At 44.2% G+C, this 26,319-nt stretch overlaps 1 protein-coding gene across 1 annotated transcript in view; it reads left to right on the forward strand.

Annotated features, from left to right (window-relative positions):
* Window positions 1-24,042, forward strand: part of LOC120045922 (tau-tubulin kinase 1-like) — a 29,169-nt gene extending 5,127 nt beyond the window's left edge. Inside the window, exons 7-15 of the mRNA XM_038990848.1 lie at window positions 82-174; window positions 478-603; window positions 1,617-1,774; window positions 4,770-4,974; window positions 5,368-5,549; window positions 12,661-13,210; window positions 14,535-14,738; window positions 21,333-23,341; window positions 23,589-24,042. Of these exons, the coding sequence (XP_038846776.1) occupies window positions 82-174; window positions 478-603; window positions 1,617-1,774; window positions 4,770-4,974; window positions 5,368-5,549; window positions 12,661-13,210; window positions 14,535-14,738; window positions 21,333-23,341; window positions 23,589-24,042 (3,981 nt within the window). The remainder of the gene's footprint in view (window positions 1-81; window positions 175-477; window positions 604-1,616; window positions 1,775-4,769; window positions 4,975-5,367; window positions 5,550-12,660; window positions 13,211-14,534; window positions 14,739-21,332; window positions 23,342-23,588) is intronic.
* The last annotated feature ends 2,277 nt before the right edge of the window (window positions 24,043-26,319 follow it).

Consider the following 26,319-nt stretch of genomic DNA (forward strand, 5'->3'; position numbering starts at 1 on the left):
ATAACTGTTGCAGATGTACTTCAGGAATTCTAAAAAGTCATGAAAAGAATTAATTTATTAATTTATTCTTTAACTTCTCAGGAAATGGGTCGCCATGACGATCTATGGTCGCTATTTTACATGTTGGTGGAATTTGCAGTCGGTCAGCTACCATGGCGAAAAATAAAAGATAAGGTGAGCTACTGTCTATTGCAGTTTCGGTTATTTCCAATATTTCTGTATCCTGGTCCAGTGGACCCAAAGGGGTGCACATTGTTAGCACTACACACCTGGTTAGACTAAACAACTCATCATCAAACCTTTGATTAGTGGAATCATGTGTGTCGTGCTAGGGCAAAAACAAAAATCTCTCCTTTGGGTCCCCAGGAACAGGATTAAGAATCTCTGCAGTAGAGAATGGTTACTGATGTCGACTGGTGTCTTGCTGGGCTCAACTGATTTCTAATGGTATCTACTGTATCTCTTGTGTGTCACCAGGAGCAAGTGGGTCAGATTAAGGAGCGCTACGACCACAGAATGCTGCTCAAACACATGCCTTCTGAGTTTCATGTTTTCCTGGATCATGTTTTAGGCCTTGACTACTTTACCAAACCAGATTACCAGGTACGTACGTTCACTTGAAAAAGAAAAGGAGCTCAAAATGCAAAAATGTTATAACCTAATATCCAACGTTTCGACAGACACGCTGTCTTCATTAGGGTATAATGACAAACACTGCGGGTCACTAGTTTATATAGTGTCAAAGGACACACACAGGTGTCTGTAATCATGGCCGGGTGTGGCCTGATATCATTGGTTAATTCTTAGATATAAATACGTACTGTTCACACCCTGCATGTGGATTCACCTTGTTTATCCCCACTGAACCTTGCTTTTCTTGCGTTCACTTCAATAGCAGAGTCAACAAGACCTGGAAGTGTGGCAATGTGAGACTAACTCCCATACCCGCTCTCTTAAGTTTCAGTAATACAACTACATTATGTAGAAACTAAACAAAAGTAAATAACTTTTAGTACTTAAAGTAAAGCCTATTATTTTATAGCATTGTAGGTTTGATTGAATTCCACCTTCTTTATTTTTTATTTTATTTTTTTAAAATTTTACCCCCTTTTCTCCCCAATTTCCGTGGTATCCACTTGCTAGTAATTACTATCTTGTCTCATCGCTACAACTCCCGTACGGGCTCGGGAGAGACGAAGGTCGAAAGCCATGCGTCCTCCGAAACACAACCCAACCAAGCCGCACTGCTTCTTAACACAGCGCGCCTCCAACCCGGAAGCCAGCCGCACCAATGTGTCGGAGGAAACACCGTGCACCTGGCTCCCTTGGTTAGTGCGCACTGCGCCCGGCCCGCCACAGGAGTCGCTGGTGCGCGATGAGACAAGGATATCCCACCGGCCAAACCCTCCCTAACCCGGACGACGCTAGGCCAATTGTGCGTCGCCCCACGGACCTCCCGGTCGCGGCCGGCTGCGACAGAGCCTGGGCACGAACCCAGAGTCTCTGGTGGCGCAGCTAGCGCTGCGATGCAGTGCCCTAGACCACTGCGCCACCCGGGAGGCTGAATTCCACCTTTATACCTTACCTTTTACATTTCTCTATGATCCTCTTTGCAGTTGCTGATGTCGGTCTTTGAGAACAGTATGAAGGAACGCATCATCACAGAGAACGAGTCTTTTGATTGGGAGAAGGGAGGGACGGATGGAGTGCCTCTGTCCACCTGCACGTCAACGCCCCCTCAACAGAACACACGACAGACCCCCGCTGTGGTCGGGTAAGGAAATCAAAATGAGCTATTTAGGTTTATTACAAACGCATCAAAATAAAGACGAAGGCTGACGTTTTACATGTCTCTAACCGATTGTGTTTTTTTGTTCATTTCTTTGCGTTGTTTGTAACTTATTTTTTTACTTATTTTGTACGTAATGTTGCTACTACCGTCTCTTATGACCGAGAATATATTCTCGACATCAGAACTGCGATTACTCACCACGAACTGGCAGAATCCTTTTTTTCCTTTAACGAGCCCGACGAGCCCGACATACTGCTTTCCCGGGAACAGGCCCAGATGCCCGTCATTTGCGTAGAGAAGGCAGAGAAAAAGGGGCCGGAGGGCGGGCTGCCTTTTGAGAATTTGTAGGAGATCGAATAAACCCCCACTGCCTTCCATTCTGCTAGCAAACGTGCAATCTTTGGAAAATAAAATCGATGACCTACGTGGAAGATTAAACTACCAACGGGACATTCAAAACTGTAATATCTTATGCTTCACAGAGTCGTGGCTGAACGACGACATTATCAACATACAGCTGGCTGGTTATTCGCTGTATCAGCAGGATAGAACAGTGGCGTCTGGCAAGACAAGGGGCGGCTGACTATGTATTTTTGTAAATAACAGCTGGTGCACGATACTAGAGTATCTCATGATAAGCTGTAGACCCCACTATCTACCTAGAGAGTTTTCATCTGTATTTTTCTTAGCTGTCTACATACCACCACAGACTGAAGCTGGAACTAAGATCGCACTCAATGAGCTGTATTCCGCCATAAGCAAACAGGAAAACGTTCACCCAGAGGCGGCACTCCTAGTGGCCGCGGACTTTAATGCAGGGAAACTTAAATCTGTCTTACCAAATTTCTATCAGCATGTTAAATGTACAACCAGAGGGAAAAAAACTCTAGACCACCTTTACTCCACACACAGAGACGCATACAAAGCTCTCCCTCGCCCTCCATTTGGCAAATCTGATCATAATTCTATCTTCCTGGTTCCTGAATAGTGCTCAGATGGAGCAGGTGCTAAGCTACAGGACTGTTTTGGTAGCACAGACTGGAATATGTTCTGGGATTCCTCCGATGGCATTGAGGAGTACACCACATCAGTCATTGGCTTCATCAATAAGTGCATCGATGACGTCGTCCCCACTGTGACCGTAAGTACAAACCCCAACCAGAAGCCATGTAATACAGGCAACATCCGCACTGAGCTAAAGGCTAGAGCTGCCGCTTTCAAGGAGCGGGACTCTAACCTGGAAGCTTATAAGAAATCCCACTATGCCCTCCGACGAACCATCAAACAGGAAAAGCGTCAATGCAGGACTAAGATCAAATCGTACTACACCTGACGCTTGTCGGATGTGGCAGGGCTTGCAAACAATTACAGACTACAAGGGAAGCACAGCCGAGAGCTGCCCAGTTACACGAACCTACCAGACGAGCTAAACTACTGATATGCTCGCTTCGAGGCAAATAACACTGAAACATGCAAGAGAGCACCAGATGTTCAGCAAGACTGTGTGATCACGCTCTCCGCAGCCGATGTGAGTAAGACCTTTAAAAGGTCAACATTCACAAGGCCGCAGGGCCAGACGGATTACCAGGATGTGTACTGCGAGCATGCGCTGACCAACTGGCAAGTGTCTTCACTAACATTTTCAACCTCTCCCTGTCCGAGTCTGTAATACCAACAGCTTTTAAGCAGACCACCATAGTCCCTGTGCCCAAGAACACTAAGGCAACCTGCCTAAATGACTATCGACCCGTAGCACTCACGTCTGTAGCCATGAAGTGCTTTGAAAGGTTGGTCATTGCTCACATCAACACCATTATCCCAGAAACCCTAGACCCACTCTAATTTGCATACCGCCCAAACATATCAACAGATGATGCAATCTCTATTGTCCTCCACACTGCCCTTCCCCACCTGGACAAAAGGAACACCTTTGTGAGAATGCTATTCATTGACTACAGCTCAGCGTTCAACACCATAGTGCCCTCAAAGCTCATCAATAAGCTAAGGACCCTGGGACTAAACACCTCCCTCTACAACTGGATCCTGGACTTCCTGACGGGCCGCCCCCAGGTGGTAAGGGTAGGTAACAACACATCCGCCACACTGATCCTCAACACAGCGGCCCCTCAGGGGTGCGTGCTCAGTCCCCTCCTGTACTCCCTGTTCACGGCCAGGCACGATTCCAACACCATCATTAAGTTTGCCGATGACACAACAGTGTTAGGCCTGATCACCGACAACGACGAGACAGCCTATAGGAAGGAGGTCAGAGACCTGGCCATGTGGTGCCAGGACAACAACCTCTCCCTCAACGTGATCAAGACAAATGAGATGATTGTGGACTACAGGAAAAAGAGGACCGAGTGGAGCAGGTTGAGAGCTTCAAATTCCTTGGTGTCCACATCACCAACAAACTAACATGGTCCAAGCACACCAAGACAGTCATGAAGAGGGCACAACTAAACCTATTCGCCCTCAGGAGACTGAAAAGATTTGGCATGTGTCCTCAGATCCTCAACAGGTTTTACAGCTGCACCATCGAGAGCATACTAACTGGTTGCAACACTGCCTGGAATGGCAACTGCTCAGCCTCCGACCGTAAGGCACTACAGAGGGTAGTGCATACGGCCCAGTATTATCACTGGGGCCTAGCTTCCTGCCATCCAAGACCTCAATACCAGGTGGTGTCAGAGGAAGGCCCTAAAAATTGTCAGACTCCAGCCACCCAAGTCATAGACTGTTCTCTCTGTTGCCGCATGGCAAGCAGTACCAGAGCGCCAAGTCTAGATCCAAGAGGCTTCTAAACAGCTTCTACCCCAAGCCATAAGACTCCTGAACATCTAATCAAATGGCTACCCAGACTATTTGCATTGCCCCCCCCCCTTTTGCACCGCTGCTACTCTCTGTTGTTATCATCTATGCAAAGTCACTTTAATAACTCTACCTACATGTACATTTTACCTCTGTGCTTTCCCAGGGTGGTGAACGTGACTCTGATTCCTGGGGAGCTGCCGAGGGAGAACACAGATGACGTTCTACAAGATGAGCACCTGAGTGACCAGGAGAATGCTCCACCTGCAGTACCTAGCAGGCCTTGCGAGGGGACACGACCCCAGGCGGAAGGCGAGGCGTGGAACGACACCGACTTCAACCGCAACCAACTCAGGATCAGCATCAGCAAGGTACAGGAGGGACCATCTAATACATCCTCTGTGTATCTCACTTTGGTGATTGCAGCACTGTAAAACATGGCCTTACATTCTTTAAATATACTCAAAGTTAGAAATAAATGAAAAGGGCTAGTTTACTTTCTTGTTTGTTTTTAATTGCCATCTATTATGTTCAGAGGATATAGACATACCTGGTTGTAGATAGAGCAAGAGATATATTTCAGGTACTGTGTTTACCATGAATTTACAGTGCTCAAACATGGTAAAGCAAATAGTAAAGCATTTACAGTACAATTCAAGCTGCTATATACCTATAATACTTATTTGAAATGAGTCAACAGAATAGGTCTAACTCTTGACAGAGCTTTCTAACAGTGGTAACCCTAGAAACCCTCATTCCCCCAGGGACAGTTGGCTGCAGAGGAGGAGCCTGCTAGAGGGGTGTGTCCCGAGGCCCCTGTGGGTGGAGCTCCCCCAGAAATGACTGGTGCTCAGGTCTGCGCTCTGCGGTACCGGAGGATCAACAGCCCAGAGTCAGACCGTCTGTCCGCTGCAGATGGGAGACCAGACGTCTATGATAAACGAGGGTGAGGGCTCTATAGAGTGCAGACAAGTTATAATACACTTTTGTGCAGATGTATACTTTCTGTACACCATACATGCATGAAATTGATTTTATAAAGACCTTTTTGCATCCATCAGCACCAGCCTTAAAATCAAATCAAATCAAATGTTATTTGTCACATGCGCCGAATATAACAGGTAGACCTTACATTGAAATGCTTACTTACCAACAATGCAGTTTTAAGATTTTTTTTTTTTTTTTAAGTAAGCAATAAGAGTAACAAATAATTAAAGAGCAGCAGTAAATAACAATAGCGGAGCTATATGCAGGGGGTACTGGTACAGAGTCTATGTGCTGGGGCACCGGTGTCGAGGTAATTGAGGTAATATGTACATGTAGGTAGAGTTATTAAAGTGACTATGCATAGATAATAACAGAGGGTAGCAGCAGCGTAGAAGAAGGGGGGGAATGCAAATAGTCTGGGTAGCCATTTGATTAGCTGTTCAGGAGTCTTATGGCTTGGGGGTAGAAGCTGTTTAAAAGCCTCTTGGACCTAGACTTGGCGCTCCAGTACCGCTTGCCGTGCGGAAGCAGAGAGAAGAGTCTATGACTAGGGTGGCTGGAGTCTTTGACAATTTTTAGGTCCTTCCTCTGACACCGCCTGGTATAGAGGTCCTGGGTTGCAATAAGCTTGGCCCCGGTGATGTACTGGGCCCCGGTGATGTACTGATGTACTGGGCCGTACGCACTACCCGCAGTAGTGCCTTGCCATACCAGGCAGGGATGCTCTCGATGGTGCAGCTGTAAAACGTTTTGAGGATCCATGCCAAATCTTTTCAGTCTCCTGAGATGGAATAGGTTTTGTCGTGCCCTCTTCATGACTGTCTTAGTGTGCTTGGACCATGTTAGTAATGTGGACACCAAGGAACTTGACGGTCTCAACCTGCTCCACTACAGCCCCATCCATGAGAATGGGGGCATGCTCAGTCCTCCTTTTCCTGTAGTCCACAATCATCTCCTTTGTCTTGATCATGTTGATTGAGAGGTTGTTGTCCTTGCACCACACGGTCAGGTCTCTGACCTCCTCCCTATTTTTTTTATTTTTATTTTACCTTTATTTAACTAGGCAAGTCAGTTAAGAACAAATTCTTATTTTCAATGACAGCCTAGGAACAATGGGTTATCTGCCTTGTTCAGGGGCAGAATGACAGATTTTTACCTTGTCAGCTCGGGATTCGATCTTGCAACCTTTCGGTTACTAGTCCAACGCTCTAACCACTAGGCTACCTGCCGCCCATGTGTCGGTGATCAGGCCTAACCCTGTTGTGTCATCAGCAAACTTAATGATGGTGTTGGAGTCATGCCTGGCCGTGCAGTCAGGAGTCAATCAATCAATCAATCAATGTATTTTTAAAGCCCTTTTTACATCAGCCGATGTCACAAAGTGCTATATAGAAACTCAGGCTAAAACCTCAAAGAGCAAGCAATGCAGATGTAGAAGCACGGTGGCTAGGAAAAACTCCCTAGAAAGGCAGGAACCTAGGAATAAACCTAGAGAGGAACCAGGCTATGAGGGGTGGCCAGTCCTCTTCTGGCTGTGCCGGGTGGAGATTATAACAGTACATGGCCAAGATGTTCAAATGTTCATAGATGACCAGCAGAGTCAAATAATAATAATCACAGTGGTTGTAGAGGGTGCAACCGGTCAGCACCTCAGGAGTAAATGTCAGTTGGCTTTTCATAGCCGATCATTCAGAGTTAGAGACAGCAGGTGCGGTAGAGAGAGTTGAAAACAGCAGGTCCGGAACAAAGTAGCACGTCCGGGGAATAGGTCAGGGTTCCATAGCCGCAGGCAGAACAGTTGAAACTGAAGCAGCAGCACGACCAGGTGGACTGGGGACAGCAAGGAGTCATCAGGCCAGGTAGTCCTGAGGCATGGTCCTAGGGCTCAGGTCCTCCGAGAGAAGAGAAAGAGAGAAAGCGAGAGAGAGAATCAGAGGGAGCATACTTAAATTCACACAGGATACCGGATAAGACCGGATAAGACAGGAGAAATACTCCAGATATAACAGACTGACCCTAGCCCCCCGACGCATAATTTCTGGAGGCTGAGAAAGGAGGGGTCTGGAGATATTGTGGCCCCGTCCTACTATACCCCCGGACAGGGCCAACCAGGCAGGATATACCCCTACCCACTTTGCCAAAGCATAGCCCCCACACCACTACAGGGATATTTTCAACCACCAACTTACTACCCTGAGACAAGGCCGAGTAGCCCACGAAGATCTCCGCCACGGCACGAACCCGAAGGGCGCCAACCCAGACAGGAAGATCACGTCAGAAACTCAACCCACTCAAGTGACGCGCCCCTCCTCGGTACGGCAATGAAGCTCACCAGTAAGCCAGTGACTCAGCCCCCCCCATAATAGGGTTAGAGGCAGAGAATCCCAGTGGAGAGAGGGGAACCAGCCAGGCAGAGACAGCAAAGGTGGTTCGTCACTCCAGTGCCTTTCCGTTCACCTTCACACCCCTGAGCCAGACTACACTCAGTCATAGGACCTACTGAAGAGATGATTCTTCCATAAAGACTTAAAGGTCGAGACCGAGTCTGCGTCTCTCACATGGATAGGCAGACCATTCCATAAAAAGTTAGCTCTATAGGAGAAAGCCCTGCCTCCAGCTGTTGCTTTGAAATTCTAGGGACAATAAGGAGGCCTGCGTCTTGTGACCGTAGCGTACGTGTAGGTATGTACAGCAGGACCAAATCGGATAGATAGATAGGAGCAAGCCCATGTAATGCTTTGTAGGTTAGCAGTAAAACATTGAAATCAGCCCTAGCCTTAACTGGAAGCCAGTGTAGAGAGGCTAGCACTGAAGTATTATGATACATTTTTTTGCCTCTAGTCAAGATTCTAGCAGCCGTGTTTAGCACAAACTGAAGTTTATTTAGTGCTTTATCCGGGTAGCCGGAGAGCAGAGCATTGCTGTAGTCTAATCTAGAAGTGACAAAAGCATGGATTAATTTTTCTGCATAATTTTCGGACAGAAAGTTTTTGTTAACGTAGATGGAAAAAAGCTGTCCTTGAAACAATTTTGATATGTTCGTCAAAAGAGATATCAGGGTTCAGAGAAACGCCGAGGTCCTTTACAGTTGTATTTGAGACGACTGTACAACCATCAAGATTAATTGTCAGATTCAACAGAAGATCTCTTTGTTTCTTGGGACCAAGAACTAGCATCTCTGTTTAGTCCCAGGGTCCTTAGCTTAGTGATGAGCTTTGAGGGCACTATGGTGTTGAACGCTGAGCTGTAGTCAATGAATAGCATTCTCACATAGGTGTTGCTTTTGTCCAGGTGGGAAAGGGCAGTGTGGAGTGCAATAGAGATAGCATCATCTGTGGATATGTTGGTGTGGTATGCATATTGAAGTGGGTCTAGGATTTCTGGGATAATGGTGTTGATGTGAGCCATGACCAGCCTTTCAAAGCATTTCATGGCTACAGACGTGAGTGCTGCAGGTCGGTAGTCATTTAGGCAGGCTGCCTTAGTGTTCTTGGGCACAGGGACTATGGTGGTCTGCTTGAAACATGTTGGTATTACAGACTCAGACAGGGAGAGGTTGAAAATGTCAGTGAAGACACTTGCCAGTTGGTCAGCGCATGCTCGCAGTACAGGTCCTGGTAATCCGTCTGGCCCTGTGGCCTTGTGAATGTTGACCTGTTTAAAGGTCTTACTCACATTGGCTGCAGAGAGTGTGTTCACACAGTCGTTATTATTTATTTGTGGCCTGCTGGAGGTCATTTTGCAGGGCTCTGGCAGTGCTCCTCCTTGCACAAAGGCGGAGGTAGCGGTCCTGCTGCTGGGTTGTTGCCCTCCTACGGCCTCCTCCACGTCTCCTGATGTACTGGCCTGTCTCCTGGTAGCGCCTCCATGCTCTGGACACTACGCTGACAGACACAGCAAACCTTCTTGCCACAGCTCGCATTGATGTGCCATCCTGGATGAGCTGCACTACCTGAGCCACTTGTGTGGGTTGTAGACTCCGTCTCATGCTACCACTAGAGTGAAAGCATAGGAACTGAGAAGTGGTCTGTGGTCACCACCTGCAGAACCACTCCTTTATTGGGGGTGTCTTGCTAATTGCCTATAATTTCCACCTTTTGTCTATTCCATTTGCACAACAGCATGTGAAATTTATTGTCAATCAGTGTTGCTTCCTAAGTGGACAGTTTGATTTCACAGAAGTGTGATTGACTTGGAGTTACATTGTGTTGTTTAAGTGTTCCCTTTATTTTTTTGAGCAGTGTATATAGAAATCACAATGTTTTACCTGCATGTGACTCTGAAGGAGGATTTGATAAAGTGATGCTCCTTTACATGCATCTGTAAATTACAAGATGCACCCATCTCTTCATGTACAATTTAACAACTGATAGGCCTAATATTGTCACTAATTAGATTATTGTCAATATAATCTTGTCTATAGGCTAAGTCTTATTATGTGTGAAATTAGTTTCGGTATAGTTTTGGTATAGTTTAGATGTAGTTTTGATGTGCAGGCTGACTTGCATCGGTGGTTCCCGCTCATCAAGTTGGATGCAGTCAAGGATATGTTTTGCATTATTCTAATGTCCCACTGCAACACACAGCATGTTTTCGTTTCCCTTACAATACATTTGATTAGTAATAGAGTTATAGTAAATAAAACAGTCCTGTAACAGCTTCCTTTTACAAATTAAAATGTAAAAGAGAATGGTATTAACCCGCAAAGCGTGCGGTCAAATTATTAACATGAGCGCCAATTATCCTCCTCTTCACCAGACAATTGACACCTCACAGTCATCTGTTGATTAAAATCATGAGAGGGCTGAACAACATAAGAGTATATGGACGTAGGAGTATTCACAAATATTTCAGTTAAACACGGCTTTGAAACTAGCATGATCAGATGGAACCTACTGTCCACCTCTGACCCCCCGCTTGAGTCAGAGCTGGAGGTGGTGGTTTGAAGAGCCTAATTGGTGGCACTGTGTGTGTGTGTGTGTGCGTGCGCGCGCGCGCGCGCGTGTGTGTGTGTTTAAAGGAGATGAGAATGTTGACTGCATAAATGGCTGTGTAGAAGAACTCTGTGTGTGTCTGTGTCAACAAGATCTCATAGTTTCTCATCCGAAATTTGACGTATTATGGATGAAAGTCTATTTTTACGCATTCATTCTGCGTGGTTACAGGGTTAATTCAGCGTGGTTACAGGGTTAAAACAGAAACAACTCAAAGGTTAACAGTATAGGCATTAATTCCGAGTGGTTAAGGTTAGGGCTATGGTTTAAGGAAAGCTTAACACTAGAACAGCCTGGCCTTTCAGCCTACAATACCCGCTAGAAAACGTGGCCGGGCGTCTCCTTTAGCATCAGAGCCATATCACCTCACAAGGTGCGCAAACATAAGCAACACTTGATAAATAGTGCAGAAACTATTAGAAAGGATTAATTGCATGAATTAAAAAAATAGATAGAGTCAAGGATATGTTAAGTTCTACTTCTACTAAGTCCGAGAAGAAACATAGGCTTTTCGTTTCGCTTACAATAAAACAATAATAACACAACCAGCCAGGTGAAATGATTTGCTGTATTCCTAAACAAAAGCACCAGTGCATGAACAATTGTAAAGAATGACTTGTATAAATAAATAGCTTATTTTAATTTGAAGTATATTACGTTACTAGTTTTTGCTTAGTAGCCAGATCAATGCTGCCGCGCGAGCGGTCATGTGCTGAATGCATGGACAGCACAGATATTCTTGGAAAAAGAGACATTTGGAAATTGAGCTGTACCTCTTGAATTATGAGAGTTATTTGACAAAGGTAAGTGTCATAGAAACTGCAGAATATGTTCTAATACTATATAGAAATCACAATGTTTTACCTGCATGTGACTGAAAGCGATGCTCCTGTCCCTGCATTTGTTAATTACAAGATGCGCCCATCTCTTCATGTACAATTTAACAACTGATAGGCCTAATATTGTCACTCATCAGATTATTGAAAATGTAATCTTGTCTATAGGCTAACTCTTATGTGTGAAATTAGTTTTGGTATAGTTTGGGTATAGTTTACGTGTAGTTTTCATGGGCTGGCTTGGCAGGCTGACTTGCATCATTTGTTTCCCCCTCATCAAGTTCGATAGAGTCAAAGATATGTTTTGCATTATTCTAAAAGCCTACTGCAACACATATCATGTTTTCGTTTCCCTTACAATACATTTGATTTGTAAGAGAGTTACAGTAAATTAAACAGTCATGTAACAGCTTCTTTTTACAAAGTAAAACGTGAAAGAGAATGGTATCAACACCCAAGGCATTCGGTCAAATTATTTGCTGCTGATAAATAGGCATAACACAAACTCATCATTACACTATTGTTGTTTTAAATTAAATCAACCTCTTCACCCTCCTTATCATTCAATTAGGCCTAATTTAAATTCAATTATGAAGTAATGTGCACAAGTATCGCCCATTCATCCATTTGTCATTCATTCAGTGAGGAGATAGAGAAGCATTAGCCCCTGGCTGGGTACCAGCGTCCTACAGCACATTATCTTGGCTGATAGAGTTAGGAATAGGTGTGAAAAAAACTGGTAAAAAGGCTCCAAATACATTTCTGTTTGTGATTTTAAAAGTCTGACAAATTAGCAGTGTAAAATACAAACATTTAGGAAAAGTCAGGGAAGGAGCAGGACATAGTTTATTTTTTGGTTGATTCTTTTATTTATTTACAAAATTAAATTAAAATTTAAAGGCGGTTCTAGTGTTAAGGGATGTGAACAGACACAAACTTACTACCCTGAGACAAGGTTGAGTATAACCCAGGAAGATCTCCCCCACACATTCACTCACTCACTCACTCACTCACTCACTCACTCACTCACTCACTCACTCACTCACTCACTCACTCACTCACTCACTCACACACACACACACACACACACACACACACACACACACACACACACACACACACACACACACACACACACACACACACACACACTGAAAACGCATTAAAACACAACACACATACATACACACAGTCAAATTACCAAGGTTTTGGACAGTGATTTTTTTTGTCTCCCCACCAGGTCTCGTATGGACATCCTGGGATCCCCGTCCCGCTACGTGCACTCCTCCCAGCCGGCCCAGATGCACTCCCTGGAGGGAGGAGGTGGGGACCGGCAGGGTGGCGGTGGGAGACCAGGCCAGGAGGTCTCCGTTGCCTCCGCGGCTGACCCCGAGGCCCACAGTAACGCCTTCATCCGGTCTGTACCACTCGCCGAGGAGGAAGACTTTGACAGCAAGGAGTGGGTGATCATTGACAAGGAGACTGAGCTCCAGGACTTCCTGGGTCTCCTGGGCCCGGGTGCCGAGCCCACCACCTCGGGGCCCACCACCGATGAGGAGCCCGAGGAGCTGAAGCCCCTGGATGAACTGGAGGAACGGAGGAGGTTACGGGGAGCTGTAGGTGGAGAGGTGGTGGTGAGGCCTAAGATGCGAGCAGGAGGCATAGTGGCACTTCCGGAAGGGGAGGGGTCTAATGGGGCTAGTCCTGGACACTCGGGTTATCACACTCTGCCTCATAGCCGTGGACAAAGACCACGGCCGCAGTCGGAGCACTTTGGAGCTCAAGGACAGGTAAGATCAAGGGACTGCGGGGTGGAGAATTGGTGTGTGTCTTGGTGTGTGAGTGTGTTTGTATGGGTTGGGGTCCATTTGAACTGAATTGAAATTCTAATTAAATTTAAATGTACTTGGCCACCTGTCTGTCTTCGTCTGCATCTGTGTTTGTCTTTCTGCGGGTATACAGTATGTCTATGTTATCTTGGGCCGTGGGCCATTTCCTGTTATTTCCTGTGTCGACAATGTAACTGGACACAATTTGAATGAATCATATACTTATTCTTAATCTTCTCAGCCATTGGCAGTTACTTTTTGAAGGTCAATTTATGTACACCCAGTGTTAATTTGACCAATAACAGTGCATTACATAGCTTACTGTATTTTTGCTTCATCTATCCACTGACTAAAGCCTATAATTACCAAGCTGTCATAAAGTCAATGGTTAATGTTTTATTTATACCGGTAGTATTGTATTTAATAAGTCATCCAGTGTGTGCAAGAGGACTGCAGATTCCTATCTCCTATGAAGAATGAATTCCCTCCATTCGGGATACACAGCTGTGCAAGTGAAACACACTTCATGAAGCACAGCAGTGTGGAGGAACAGTTATCTTCAATGGTTAAATTCTGGCCATAGTTTTAATAGCATTAATTTTGGCAGCTACTGAAATGGGTGGAGCGAAAGTTCCTTGTAGTTTGCGTTTTTTATTGATTTAACCATGATTGTCTCATTGATACAAAGAGTTATTTTGCAAGAAAGACCTGTTCAAGATAGCAGCCAATTCCACCATTTTGTGCTGATGATGCAATATTATGCTGTTGTGTGAATACATGTTCTGATAGAAGATATGTTATGCGTTAAGACAGTACACTGCTCCAGACAGTACACAAAAACTGTTTCACAAAACAAGTAGGGATATGTTTCTCCTCTCTCTCCTCTCTCTCAGCGCCAAGTCAATCTCAGCCCCTCGGAAACCCCATTAAATATCTTGCCAGAACAACTCTGGCCCTGTGCCTGCATATCCATATCCAGTGACAGTCGGCAAACACTGAAATGCTCGAACATCTCTTTTTATCCATTCAAAATAAAACCCAACCCAAACCATTGTGCTTCGGTCTCGTTTATCCCTCCCTAAAAAAAAGAGATTGAAAAAAGAGATCCCTCCCCTTATATTTCTGCTGTATGTGCGTGTGTGTGTGGTGTGCTCACTACAACATGCACACAGACACACAGAGACCCAGACATTCCCCTGCCAGCAGAGATAGAGAAGAGACGGAGTCTTCTTGGCCACCCCCCCGCCTGATGCCTTTCTCCTCCACTCTTATTGGTCTTTTTCAGTTGGAGGAGGACAGGCCCCACCCCCACCACTCTTTCCCGAGGCCCAACCAATTGAGGAGATTGGCGTCGTACGTGTTCTCGTCCTCTACCCTGGAGACGGAGCAGTATCCCCATGGTAATTCGGAAGCTGGGGCGTTGATCCAGAGAAGCCGCTCAGCCGAGAGCAGCCCCGCCCGTCTCCCCTCGCGCCGCCACATACCCCTGGTACCCGGCAGCCCCGGGGTGTCGCGACCCAGACACTCTGTCCTCAACCTGTCCCGACTCCAGATACAACAGATGCTGGCCAAACTAATGAATAAGACGTGATCGGATAAAAACCCCAGTAAGGGTTGTAGCTACCATTTTGTGTAACCACATGCAGCGCTTTTTCCCGAACCACAACAACAACAATACATTCTGCTCCCTCCTCCACCTCGTCACAGAAATAAACACAATCCTGGCTATATCTAAGTGGACTGGAGGGTTTAACAAAAGGGAATATTACAACAAAAATTACTTTTTTATTTATTGTGCAATAAACTGGGGCCGGCCCTGCCCGGCCTGTACACTGTGCTCCAGATAAGCCTGTGGGCCTGTAGATCAGGAATAATATGATCGGGTTTCGTCCTTCTGGAGGAAATGCAGGCAAGGTCACTGGATACGAACCCCAGGCTTCTAAAATGGCCACTCCACGAGGCATACAGCTCAGTGGATATTGTGGATGTGGAGGGAGAGAATAGAGCTGGGAAGATAAACCGAAGATTATCAACACAGACCATAACGATCACTAATCGCAGGCATTTTGCTGATATTGTTCATTACGATAAGTAGCCTATACTAGAGAAATGTGAAGTTTGAAATGAAATAAGTTTGCTAATATGGGTGATTGTATGGAGCGATTTTAGTGCCAACAGAGCCAAATTCTTAGTTAGAAAATTAATGTAACATGCAACATTGGCTTCAGAAACCGCCAGAAGTTTCTACCACAGAGAGAGTTTGATTCTGTCTGTTGTCCTCTACCTGTCCTGGCTGGCAAAGTACCAGGATGTTGTCTCTGGTTTTGAACCTGAATTCAGAGAACTGAATTTGAAAACTGAATCTGAACGCATCTGAGAAGTTGAATATATGAAACTTTGATCAACTTGAAATAATAGTTTGTAAACGTCATACACAGACAATGAATGGAATATCGGAATATCTAAATATTGAATTTGAATATTCAATTAAATTGAAAATGAATTTTAAATATTCATTCAATTCAGTTTCAAATCATGAAATACAAGTTCAATTTATTAATTAAATGATTCAATTTGTGCATTACAAATTCAAAAATATTCAATTCAAATGCAATATCCTAATACAAATAAAAAATTATGGAATTCAAATACAATTTCTGTTGGCACTGAAATCACTCCATGTGATTGTTAATGGCACAATTGATGGCTACAACCAAGTTAGTAGTAGTAGTAGTTTAAAGGAGAATAAAACAACTGTGGTGCAATTTCATGTTATAAACTTATCGTTCTTTTTATCGTTTTTGCATCAATTTAGGCAATTTATCGCGATATGGATTTTTGTCTATATCACCCAGCTTTAAAAGAGAGACAGAGGGAGAGATAGGTATTGTGAGAAAAGAGAGAGAGGAGAGAGAGAGAACGATCCACATGTTTCAAAAACTTGTACACCACAGACACGGTACACTCCACTTTACTGTACATTCCACTTTACTGTACACACCACTTTAATGTACATTCCACTTTACTGTACACACCACTTTACTGTACATTCCACTTTACTGTACACACCACTTTACTGTACACACCACTTTACTGTACACAACACTTTACTGTACACACCACTTTACTGTACACAACACTTTACTGTACATACCACTTTACTGTACACTGACATTTGTTTTTTGAAAGATGCTGTTTTTATTCAAGTGCTGAGTACTGTAGCTTTGTTAGAGGTAGACTTTTAGGAAAAATTGTTTTCTGCTCATTTCTGCTCTGCCCAGGCTTTCATCTGCACATGCTTAATGTGCTTTAGGACTGGCTTTTGTGTGTGTGTGTGTGTGTGTGTGTGTGTGTGTGTGTGTGTAGGGGGGATAAGTATTATTCCCCTCCTACTCATTATTATCATCATCCCCACAAACACTACTACCCTCTTCATCCTCATGTATTGTTCTTGTTTGATCAAGTTTAAGGTTTTGTTATTTAAAATAGCAAAGCATAGCAAAATGTTGAATGGCTATTCCGGATGCTGCTTTATCATAGTCAATGTGCCAGGATGGTGAGATGAACAGAGATGAATTCTATATGATTGTTTACTGTCTGAGGGTCAATTATGGGTCAGTATAGGCAATAGATTGATAGGCAATAGATTGATAAGCAATAGATTGATAGGTAATAGATTCCACCATTTTAGTGGAATGCTGCTTTGTCTTACCGCATATAAATGTTTATAACATGTATGTAGAATGCCTATAACATGTCTATAATATTGTATTATTCATATGCACACAAACAATTGCATCTGGTTTTTTCATGTCAGTTTTGACAGTTTTACCAGTGTTACCAGCAATAATTATTCATTTTTCATAATTTTATAGTTTATAATGTTTATTATTGTCAATCATTTAATTTATCTTGCCTTTGATACTGCTGTTTGGACTCTGGATAGAAGACACAGATCTTGTTGCTTCAAGAACATGCCTTCATTTTGCTGCACCAGTCACAACTATAGATTGTGTGAAATGTCCATATTGTCAATATTTGTTGCTCACTTATGTAATTGTTTAAAAGGAGGGGATTACGGATGAAATTCAATTGAACCTGTCCTAGCAATGTTTATGCAATGTTTGTTTACAAACGTATCTACTTGTGAGACGAGTCTACCTGGTAATTTTAGTAGATTTGACTTTTTTACAAAGTAGAACGGAATTTCCGAACTCCTTTAGTAATAATTGTTTCATGACAGGATAGGAGCAGAAGAAGGGAGACAGAGTAGAGGGAGCAGAAATAGCTCATGCGAGGATCAAACTGGGATCCATTCTGCAGGGGGATGAAGGCCTTCAGTGCATTCGGAAAGTATTCAGACCCCTTGACTTTTTCCACATTCTGTTACATTACAGCCTTATTCTAAAATGTATTAAATCGTTTTTTTCCCTCATTAGTCGACACACAATACCACATAATGACAAAGCAAAAACTGTTTTTTAGAATTTTTTGCAAATGTATAAAAAATAAAAAAACAGAGAATATCACATTTACATAAGTATTCAGACCCTTTACACAGTACTTTGTTGAAGCACCTTTGGCAGCAATTACAGCCTCTTGGGTATCAAGCTACAAGCTTGGCACACCTGTATTGGAGGAGTTTCTCCCATTCTTCTCTGCGGATCCTATCAAGCTCTGTCAGGTTAGATGGGGAGCATCGCGGCTCAGCAGGTTTTGTTGGTTTGATCGGGTTCAAGTCCGGGCTCTGGTTGGGCCACTCAAGGACATTCAGAGACTTGTCCCGAAGCCACTCCTGCATTGTCTTGGCTGTGTGATTAGGGTCATTGTCCTGTTGGAAGGTGAACCTTTGCCCCAGTTTGAGGCCAGGAGCGCTCTGTAGCAGGTTTTCATCAAGGTTCTCTCTTTAGTTTGCTCTGTTCATCTTTCCTTCGATCCTGACTAGTCTCCCAGTCCCTGCCGCTGACAGCATGATGCTGTCACCATCATGCTTCACCGTAGCGATGGTGCCAGGTTTCCTCCAGAAGTGGCACATGGCATTCAGGCCAAAGAGTTCAATCTTGGTTTCATCAGACCAGAGAATCTTGTTTCTCATGGTCTAAGAGTCCTTTAGGAGCCTTTTGGCAAACTCCAAGCGGGCTGTCATGTGCCTTTTACTGAGGAGTGGCTTCTGTCTGGCCACTCTAGAAATAAAGGCCTGGTTGGTAGAGTGCTGCAGAGATGGTTGTCCTTCTGGAAGGTTCTTCCATCTACACAGAGAAACTCTGGAGCTCTGTCAGAGTGACCATCGGGTTCTTGGTCACCTCCCTGACTAAGAACCTTCTCCCCTGATTTCTCAGTTTGGCCGTGCGGCCAGCTCTAGGAAGAGTCTCTTGGTGGTTCCAAACTTCTTTCATTGAAGAACGATGGAGGTCACTGTGTTCTTGCGGACCTTCAATGCTGCAGACATTTTTTGGTACCCTTCCCCAGATCTGTGCCTCGACACAATCCTGTCTCGGAGCTCTATGGACAATTCCTTCAACCTCATGGCTTGGTTTTTGCTTTGACATGCACCGTCAACTGTGGGACCTTATATAGACAGGTGTGTGCCTTTCCAAATCATGTCCAATGAATTGAATTTACCACAGGTGGACTCCAATCAAGTTGTAAAAACATCTCAAGGATTATCAATGGAAACAGGATGCACCTGAGCTCAATTTCGACTCTCATAGCAAAGGGTCTGAATACTTATGTAAAAAACGTTTATTTTTTATTTTTTTTACATTTGCAAACAAATCTCAAAACCTGTTTTTGCTTTGTCATTATGGGGGTATTGTGTGTATATTGATGAGGGTTTTATTTTTTAATCAATTTTAGAATAAGGCTGTAATGTAACACATTATGGAAAAAGTGAAGGGGTCTGAATATTTCCATGAATGCACTGTATATGGTTCCAGAGGCGAGAGTATCATCCACATGCTTTAGGCCAGTAGTAGTAGGATTTAACTATAGAGATCCAATAAACATTGATTGATGCTCAATGTTAAATTCAAGTCTTCCTTCCATCAAATCTAAGCCAAAATGACACCTATGTCGATGAAACTTTGCAAGTAAACTTGATTGGAGGTACACAACATATTCCCTCCCTCTCATTATGATCCATTTGTATTCTAATTCCTAATTGGATTTAACAGTACCCAACACCGCTCTGTCATTTCATTTGACCGTGGGAAAGGAAGAGCTATGCTGCGTAAACACCACAATGCAGGTTTAATTGAATTGAGACCATATATAGATTGTATAATGAGCAAAAAATATCTTATAATACACTTGCCTTTTTGGTCTTCCATCAATTTCACTTTTTCAGAGATCTAATAATGAAACACTGAATGTATTTCTCAACCTCTGGTTAAGCTCAGTTCTGAGGCTGTATGTATCCAGCATCTCAGAATACAAGTGCTGATCTAAGGTCAGGTACCCCCTGTCCATGTAATCTTATTAGTTAGGATTTAAAATGGAAAATGTATCCTAGATCAGCACTCCTTATCTGAGACGCTTTGTGAATAGGGGCCCTGATCTCAGTTCAGTTCTCACAATAAACAATAATGGTTGCCACTTTGCTTGAACTATATTTTGTCAAGTCTGATTTGTATGTGATATGTCCTTGTGTACGTTGGTCTAGAGTTTATCTTCTGCACTTTGGTTTATTTCCAAACCAAAAAAGGATACTCACGGATCAGGGATTACCTTAGTAGGCTTAGTAACCATGTGTTAAAAACATGCATGTCAAACATTTTGTTTGGCTGTTAACGTTGAAATGCGTATTGGGAGTTTTCCTGCCGAAGCATTTTCATGTAAAATTACATGCAATCATATACTGTAATGATGCTGCTTTAGCCTGTATTATGTTGCCCCAGTCTTGTGTGTACGTCAGAGGAGGCTGGTGGGAGGAGCTACAGGAGGACGGGCTCATTGTAATGACTGGAATGGAATCAATGGAATGGTACCAAATATCAAACACTTGGAAACAATATTTTTGACTCCGTTTCATTGGGGACTCTTCTATGAAAGTCCTTCCTGACGCAAATTCTTCCTAGGATGTATAATGATTCGCAGTACTTGCAAACCTGTGCTTATTATCTCCTCCAGTTCATTGCAGATAATGTACGTGTGGGATGGGTTGGCATGGGAATGTGTAAGATAATACAGTACCAATCATTATTTTCTAACACTTTTGAGTGAATGTAAAAGATGTCAACCATTATTTGAGAAACATCGTGATCTGTGAGTTTCTTTCTCAGTAAAGGAGGACGGGACAGTCCCTATCGCCTTTTGTGAATATATTATAAGCATTTGTTTTTCTATCGCAATAACCCTGTAGAGTCATGTATTCCATAATGTATTTAAAAGCATGTATATCAAGCAATTTTTTTCAATAAATGTTTAAAAACATGTATATTAGTACATTGCTGGATCAACAACATTGCAACACTGATGTCAGCATGTCATGTGATCTTGTATATCTGCTTCACACCTGTACATACATTTGATAACACACTGTTTTTAATCATGGCTACACCTTGGCCACACTTGAAATCAAACCTGGTTTGAGCAATTTAAAAGAAAACAGAGAACATAACATGTACATACAGACAGCATGGACTTTCTGTGCCTTTTCTATCCGTGGATGTAAACTATACTAGACAATCCTCAGACGCTTGTATACAACCAAAATATGATTAAAGGATTTGGGGAAGTACTTTGCGGAAATGTTGTCTTTGCTTGAGCTGTTTTGATGCAATGATAGTAATTTTAAACGTATCTGAATTTTTTTAATAGATTCATATTTTTAAGGTCATACACTGGTTCTGCTCTGCAACTGTTTACAGGTGTCTGCGTTTATTGACATGTACTAAAGTCTTTGTGACGGTGTTCTTCAAATATGTTTGTTCTGTTTCATTTCAGTAACACATTGTTAGATAATACATCTGATATTTCATTATTATATACTGTATGTATTATGTCCTAGGCTTCAGGGAAAGTGTTTCCTTTTCTTTAATACTCATGTACTACAGCCAGCCTCTCTCTTTGTCATATGTTATAGGCCCAGGAGCAGATCAACACATACCAGGTTGGCAGTGTGGAGGACCAGAGAGAGAGACCTGACCTTACCATGCTGGCCCAGCATCGCATACATCGGGTGGACTTCCTCTCTGCCATGCTCACCGCCACCCTTCCGCCTCTCCAAACCTCTTTTGAGGTTGGTTCCGTATCCCTTGTTGAGCAGGATCGTGATGGGGATATGAATGGGGCCGGGGTTGGGTCCAGCGGTGTCGGGAGCCCCAAAAGCAGCGAGCACAGCCAGGAGGGTGATGATGGAGCGCCCTCTACTCTCCTTGCAGACGAGCCTCCTCTGGACTACCCTCACCGGGTCTCTACGGGAGTGGGGTTGGGGGGTGATCCGGACCTGGAGCTGGAGGAAGGCTCCAAGACCCTGGTGCTCTTCTCCCCTGGAGACATGAGGAAGTCCCTTGCCGTGGTGGGCGATCTGCCCCCGGACAATACCGGGAGCCACCAGGGGACCCTGGCTGCCGTCACACCCCAGTGCGAGAGAGCCCTGGGAGCTCTGGGAAGCCTGCTGGACGTGTCTGAGCCAGGTACTCTGTCCTCCCAGCTGAAGTCCGAGCCCAAATCGTCTTTGACAGCCGTCACTGCCATCCTGGTCAATATGGCGTCCAATGTGGTTGCTCCCACTAGCACCTCCCCTCCTTTCACCAAAGTGGAGCGTACATTTCTCCACATTGCCGAGACCACCCACCATAATGTGATGAGCTCCTCGGGGGCCCTGCAACCCAGGCTGCTGCTCCCCGGGCTGGTTGAGGAGCCCACAGCTGAACAAGAGTACTGCTTGGAGGGAGATAAAGAGGAGGATGTCTCCGATGGAGAGAAAGAGAAAGGTAGGGAGAGCAGATCCGATGGGGACCTTTCAGAAAACGATGTTGAGAAGGGGACGGAGAGGGAGTCTGAAAGTGAGGTCCCAAAGACATACAACGTACACAGGAGGGAGAGTGGATCAGAAGGTGACGTCTATGAGAAAGTCGAGGAAGGGGACGAAGAGAGCAGGCTTGAGGAGAACATTCCAGAGAGCGACGAGGAGGATGAGAAAGATGAGGATGAGGAGAAGAGAGATGGTAGGTCCAAGGGGGAAGTTCCAGAGAGAGAAACCCCAGGTTCCCCAGATGGCGACATGGCTAAGGAGGAGGAGGAAGAAGATGTTGCAAACAAAGAGGTTGACGAGTTAATCTCTCCAGAAAAAGAGAAGGAAGAAGAGACGGAACTTGGGGCGGAGGCTCCGCCAGAGATACAGTCAAACCTCTCCTCTCCCATTCTCTGTCCCTCCGAAGAACCTGAAGCCCAGGATGTCCTGGTCGTTTCCACAGAAACCAAGTTATACTCTGAACAAGAGGATACCCCTATTGCTGTTTCCCCTGAGAAGGCACCTGCCCAAGACGTGACATTGGCAGAGATGGAGAACCAGGTCCAGCTCAAACAAAACATTGAGGCTTCTCCACAAGAAGATCCTAAGGACTCTGGTGATCCAGAAACATTGGCAGTGCACCAGGTGGAGAGCAAAGAAGTGGCAGAGACTAGCAAACAAACCAGGCCTCGGAAACTGAGCCGAATCCCGGTTCTCTCCCGGTCTGAGGAGGACACTGGCTCAGACCAGGACCAGTCGGCGGCGTCCCAGTCACTCAAGACTCGTCAGAAGGCCAAGCAACCTCACCTAGCCCGGCTGGTCATGGAAAGGACACAAGGTCGTATGCTAAGACTGGCTTCTGTTTCCTCAGCTTCGTCTGCGGATGATGGCTGTAAAGCAGCAGCAGAGACTCAGTCGGAGGAAGACACCCATGATGAGGACGACTCTCTGCCCAGGAAGGAGAGGGGTGTTGGCTGGGAAAGGGAGAGGCGTGGGGGGCGTCAAAGAAGCAGGATACCCCGTCCCGTCACACCTGTTAAGCTGCAGGGTCCCTCTGTTACAGCATCTGATGCCATCTCCCAAACTGGCACCAATTCTAGTGTCCACAAGCCACAACTTTCAACTGTATATACTAGGTGGGTTCAGTTATAACATATCTGACAGGAAACACATGCTCTTATCAATTCTCAATCTATAGGGGCTCAAGCCAAGGCTGTGTTGTTCACCCTGTCCTTTGAATAATATTCTGAATGGATAATAATATTCATATTATTTGAAAGACTCCATGTTATAAACTCAAAGCATCATTCTAGAACAGAATTGAGGATTCAAAGCATCATTCTAGAGCTTTGACTATTTCTGTGTTGTGTCTCTGTCTTTCAGGCATCAATCTCACAAACCCAGGACCCCAAGCATGAATGTTCCACTGCACCAGAGATCCCAGACTCTGCAATCCCGACATGGACCCGGGGCTGACTCCTCCCTATTCTCCACCTCCCGAACCCCCCTGCGTGGGGTCATCTTCCGAGCCCCTCACTCTGCATTCCCCTCCCCCCGTAGCCTCAGCACCTCCCCCCGCAGCTACTCCACCTCCCGGACCGACAGCCCCTCCCCTCAGCGCCCACGACGGGGGGCTGCAGTCACAGAGGTCCGTAGGCAGCTCATATCTGTGCGGGCGCAGACTGCACTTCCGCTAAAACCCAGACCGCCTCAGACCGAGGACTCCTCTGCCACTGGGATGCCCAGAAGGCGAGGCAAATTTTACCCATCGTCATCTACATCCACACCCACTAAGGGGAAGTTAGATGCTTCTGAGAGCAAGACAGCCACCAGATAATATAGGCTAGCCCAGGGCAATCTATCTATCAGTCTATCCAAACTGCACTTCACACACCCGTTTATCTACTGTATGTCAGAGTAACTCCACAATCACAAACGTGTTTGTCGCAAATTGTGCAAAAACGCTTTGTTTTAACTCTCAGCTTAAGAATACAAAGAGGGGTCTGCTTCAAATTACAATTAAGCCCAAGAACAAAGCAAGTAATAGGGAGCACTAGGCAGCGGTGTGACCCCCAACGCTGCACAGACTAGGGAAATGGGTGTTACTAACCTCCTTCTGCAGCTGAGGCCTCCCTGCTCCAGTCTAGGAACATGTTCCTTAGCAGGGTTCGAATTACACATTGACTCTTGACGGCTCTGCACGACAATGGTGCCCAATGTCCATGTCGTTGACAAATGTGGGTTCCCCTAGCCCCTCTGTAATTAAATCCTGATCCAGGAGGAATCTAATGGAGTCTGACTCAGTACAGCAGCCCTCAAAAGCCTTAATAAGACCTGTTCTAAGACCTGTACTTATCTGCTCCTCCCATCACAAACGCTTCCAGGGACAAAACAAGAACTGTAACAGGAGAGCAGCAGCCTCATCTGATCTTACTGACTAGTTTGCTTAAAGAAGTGCTTTAAATTAGAATCATCATGTGTGATATGAACATAATATATAGCTAAATTATAGGATTCACTTTATATAGGTCAGATCTCAGAAGTAATTTAGGTAACACTTTATTTGACGCTATTTCTTATGAAGGGTTATCAACTGTTGTATTGCTTTACAAGCATTCATAGCACCTTAAAGATTAAGTCAAATAAACTGTACAATAAAGCAATAAGGTGCCAGAGACTGTTATATATCATTAATATCTCTCATGCCTTATTACCTGTATTGTAAAGTTTCACAATGCTCACTGACTGCATCTATGAGCTGCATTCATGATCTTAAAGCGTTATAACACATAAGGGGGATCAAGTAAAGTTTTACCTTCATGTACATAAGAATCAGATCTGAAATGGTGTTTGATTATAAAAAGGCAATGTGCAGTTTACACTTGGCGTTATTATTTCTCTCTCACACCCAATCAGGGACTATCACAGCTGGTAAGTCTGCATTTGGAGTGAAAAAGTGTGCCGTATCTATGATAACCATTATAGAGTATTTATTATACAGTCTTATTAAGCCCTACGAATGCATCTATAAAGTGCTATGAATGTGCTTATTAGACAATATAACACTTCACGAGGAACTGCTTCAAGTGTTACTAAATGTTACCTACAGTAGGCCTATATCGCCATTTGAAATAACGGTAATACTACATTAAGTAAAGTATTACAGAAATAAGTGTCATTATTACTCTTTCTTTGTTCATTGAGATAGAACAGGATTTTGGGGGGAATCGAAATTAATGCGTTTTGCAAGATAAAGTCGATGTATCTACTTGTGGCTTTGTAATGGTCCGCATGTGTTCTTGTCTACCTCGGGAGATGGTTTCACCCAGATATGATCACAAGTGGCTTTTCTTTAAGGGAATTCACTGGATGTACCCAGAGATTAACATCACGTCCCAAATGGCACCTTATTCCCTATATAGTGCACTACTTTTGACCAGGGCTCATAGGGGTCTGTTAAAAAGTACTGCACTAAATGGGGAGTTGAGTGCCATTTGGGGCGCATATTAAATGAGAAACAAATTTGAAGATAGATACTGTGGAATGTGTCCAAATGAACATGATTCAGCTAATACGCATGAATGGGGGGTGCTAGCTATACAGTTTCACAGAATCCTTACTTCAGGTGTAAAATCATCAGTCAATCATTCACATTTCAGAGATTTAGCTAATTCCTTGTTTTTTTCAGTTACAAAGAACTGTTATTCTGAACATGTGTGTCCCCTTACTACATGCTGCATATTAAAAACGTCACTGTAGAATAGTATTTATTTTGCACTTTAAATGTCACTGTTTATTTGTCTTTTCTCACTGTTAGTCTGCACTTCACATAAAACGTGTTACCATTTAACTTACGGAAATCATAATTTCTCTCAACAAATGACAAGGGTAATGCAACTTACAATATAGCGATACATCTACAATAGTACAATGCAATGTTTTAAAATGTATTTATTTTGCTTTGTACAATACCCCAACAAAATGTTTTGTGCAATTTAGTAAGACATGCAATCAGGTAGAGCTGCTATGTGATGTGTCACTCATTCACAGTTTAATAAGAAGCCATTTCATTGGCTCACACCAATAAAAGTTTGCTTTTAATTGGTCCATCTAT

The sequence above is a fragment of the Salvelinus namaycush genome, chromosome 4, assembly GCF_016432855.1.
Source record: "Salvelinus namaycush isolate Seneca chromosome 4, SaNama_1.0, whole genome shotgun sequence".
In the NCBI taxonomy this organism is placed as follows: Eukaryota; Metazoa; Chordata; class Actinopteri; order Salmoniformes; family Salmonidae; genus Salvelinus; species Salvelinus namaycush.